Source organism: Lynx canadensis, chromosome C1, assembly GCF_007474595.2.
Source record: "Lynx canadensis isolate LIC74 chromosome C1, mLynCan4.pri.v2, whole genome shotgun sequence".
NCBI lineage: Eukaryota > Metazoa > Chordata > Mammalia > Carnivora > Felidae > Lynx > Lynx canadensis.
In genome coordinates, this window is record NC_044310.1 from 183,555,863 (window position 1) to 183,559,405 (window position 3,543).

The 3,543-nt window shown below is 47.8% G+C and overlaps 1 protein-coding gene across 1 annotated transcript; it reads left to right on the forward strand.

Moving 5' to 3' along the window:
• Window positions 1-215: 215 nt before the first annotated feature.
• On the forward strand, window positions 216-3,259 carry MARS2 (methionyl-tRNA synthetase 2, mitochondrial). The gene has a single exon (XM_030324687.1). The coding sequence runs from the start codon at window positions 267-269 to the stop codon at window positions 2,046-2,048; it is 1,782 nt and encodes a 593-aa protein (XP_030180547.1). The 5' UTR covers window positions 216-266; the 3' UTR covers window positions 2,049-3,259.
• Window positions 3,260-3,543: the final 284 nt, after the last annotated feature.

Sequence of the window (3,543 nt, forward strand, 5' to 3'; positions counted from 1 at the left end):
GACGTCAGAGAAAGATTTATCTGCTTCCAGAACCTCTCCTAAACCCAGCTCCTTTAAGCTTTCTCACGCGCTTCCACTTTCACAGCCCCAACGTCCTACGCGGGCGCAGAGAGGAGGCGCGGGCGGGGCGGGAGAGGGCCGGCGTTGCAGACCCCACCTCATTGGCTTTCCGGCCGGCCGGAAGCGGCGGTGCACATCGGCTGCGCATGCGCTCCTCACACGTGCTTCCAGAACGCCCCCTCCGCTGCCGCGGCTAGTCCGGCGTCATGGTGCAGATTTCTGCCCTGCGGCTGCTAAGACGGCCGGGGACGAGAGGAGTCTCGCTCCTGGAGTACTCTACCCCCCGCCACTACAGTTCGGCCCCTCTCCGTGCCCGCGACGATGCTCGCGACGCGCGCGCTTTCTTCACGACACCCATTTTCTACGTGAACGCGGCGCCGCACATCGGGCACCTGTACTCGGCGCTACTGGCAGACGCCTTGTGCCGCCACCGTCGCCTCCGAGTTCCCAGCGCCGCCGCCACGCGATTCTCCACTGGTACCGACGAGCATGGCCTGAAGATTCAGCAAGCAGCAGCCGCTGCGGGCCTGGCCCCGACCGAGCTGTGCGACCGAGTCTCTGCCCAGTTCCAGCAGCTTTTTCGGGAGGCTGGCATCTCCTCTACCGACTTCATCCGCACCACCGAAGTCCGGCACCGGATCGCTGTGCAGCATTTCTGGGGATTGCTGAAGGCCCGGGGTCTGCTCTACAAGGGTCTCTATGAAGGTTGGTATTGCGCCTCCGAAGAGTGCTTCCTGCCTGAGGCCAAGGTCACCAGGCAGCCGAGTTCCTCGGGGAATTCGTGTCCTGTGTCTTTAGAGAGTGGGCATCCCGTAGTCTGGACCAAGGAAGAAAACTACATTTTCAGGCTTTCTCAGTTCCGAGAGCCTCTTCAGCAGTGGCTGCGGGGCGACCCTCAGGCAATCACCCCTGAGCCATTTCATCACGCAGTTCTTCAGTGGCTAGAGGAGGAGCTGCCAGACCTGTCAGTCTCTCGAAGGAGCAGCCACTTGCATTGGGGCATTCCTGTGCCCGGGGACGACTCGCAGACCATCTACGTATGGCTGGATGCCTTGGTCAACTACCTTACTGTAATTGGCTACCCAAATGCTGAGTTCAAATCTTGGTGGCCAACCACCTCTCATATCATAGGCAAGGACATTCTTAAATTCCACGCTATCTATTGGCCTGCCCTCCTCTTAGGGGCCGGCATGAGCCCACCACACCGCATCTATGTCCACTCACACTGGACGGTCTGTGGCCAAAAGATGTCCAAAAGCTTGGGCAACGTGGTGGATCCCAGGACTTGCCTTGATCGCTATACTGTGGATGGCTTCCGATACTTTCTTCTTCGGCAGGGCGTCCCCAACTGGGACTGTGATTACTATGATGAAAAGGTGGTTAAGTTGCTAGATTCCGAGCTGGCAGATGCTTTGGGAGGCCTCTTGAACCGGTGTACTGCCAATAGAATAAATCCTTCTGGGACCTATCCGGTTTTCTGCACTACCTGCTTTCCCAGTGAGCCAGGGTTGGTGGGGCCGTCAGTTCGTGCTCAGGCAGAGGACTATGCTTTGGTGAATGCAGTGGCCACTCTGCCCAAGCAGGTAGCCGACCACTATGATAACTTTCAGATCTATAAAGCTCTGGAGGCAGTGTCCAGCTGTGTCCGGCAAACTAATGGCTTTGTCCAAAGGCATGCACCGTGGAAGTTGAACTGGGAGAGCCCAGTGGATGCCCCCTGGCTGGGTACTGTGCTTCATGTAGCCTTGGAATGTTTGCGAGTCTTTGGAACTTTGCTCCAGCCTGTCACCCCAAGCCTAGCTGATAAGCTGCTATCCAGGTTGGGGGTGTCTGCCACAGAGAGGGGCCTTGGAGAGCTCTGTTTCTTGCCTCGATTCTATGGACATCCATGTCCTTTTGAAGGGAGGAGGCTGGGACCTGAAACTGGGCTCTTGTTTCCAAGACTAGACCAGTCTAGGGCCTGGCTGGTAAAAGCCCATAGGACCTAGAAACTTAGTTTTTAAATTGGCTTGTGGTAAAAAAGCAAATGTGTTATTTTCTTATTTTGCGTTTTTAGGAAAATTATGCTAATGTTTTCTAAAGTGTTGCATCATATGAGCACATAAACAGTGTCACTGTGATAAGAGGTTTGTAGCCTTTCAGGTGCCTCCCCTCCTCGTCTTCAGTTCTCTGTGCCCATTAACCACTATCCTTTGTACACCAGTGTCTCTAAGATGTCTCCAGGGTCAAAGATGGGTGAGAGACAACTTTGCTGATACTATTCCTTCTCATTGTGCCTCCTTCCAAACCACAGTTAATGTTATTTGCCCAGACTACCTCTTATGGCTTGTTTTCCATTGGCCTGGCCTCTGCTGGGCAAATTAGTGAAGATTGGGGGTTGGAGGCCCCCTACCTCAGCTTTTACGTAGTAGTTCTACTTTGTTATATATGTTGGGTTTCCTATTAAAAATAAACAGGTTTCTTTATTAAGCCTTTAAAAACCAGTGTCCTAGACAAGATGGTTTTTGCCCACGTTTATATTTTCATTTCTTACAACTATGACTCCCTACCTACTCTGTTAATAGCCTGAATAGTTGTGCTTTGTAACATTACACTTCAACCAGTAGATGGCTCTACAGTTTCACGTATTTGATTACCTAACATTGACAGTTCAGAATAGGATAAATTTGTTTTCTGCTAATTTGGCAGAATTTAAAGAAAAAATTTACTGCTTTTCTTAAAATAAGGGAAGACTGTAACCACTGCTGTTTTACATAAAGCAATAAAAAAAGATCAGAATCCTGTTTTTTCAAACTAAAAAAGGACATTTACTCTATTAAACATTTAGTAAGGTAATAAGTAAATGTATCAAATGTGTTTGGACTATCCGTGATAAATTAAAAAGCTCTCGAGTTGGTTATGTTAAAAATTTTAAACTTTAATAACAGGTTTACAGGTATGATTTAAAAAATTTGTAAACAGCTCAAAATGGTTATATTTTCTTTTTATTTCTGAATCATAATTTTGTTACCACATACATAATTTACCTTATGTGATCTCTTTTGGCAAATCAGAATCTATAATACAATATAGACATTGTGGAATAGTTATAAATGTTAATACATATACTTTCAAGTACTTTTCACCGATTATTTCTTTTGCTGTCTTAAGTTATTAAAGTTTAAAAGTCTGTGAGTACCTTATTCAGATCTGTTCTGTTGAATTTGTTGAAGGTGATGGTGAAGGGAGGAAATGATCAATGCTCCAAGAATCTCAAACTGGATTTAGGGATCTCTCCAAGGCTCCATAAGAGAATATCACAGAGAAGATGTTAAGGTATCAATTTATTCAATGACTAGAACACAGTAAGCCAGCGTAATACTTCATAGGTGATTGGATAGCTAGGCCAAAGTTTAAAATGAGAACTTGCCTTGAAATACTCATTCTCAGCATGGTAGCAAGCAGAGAGAGCTCACTATGAAGTCAACTATTGTGCTGGTAGTT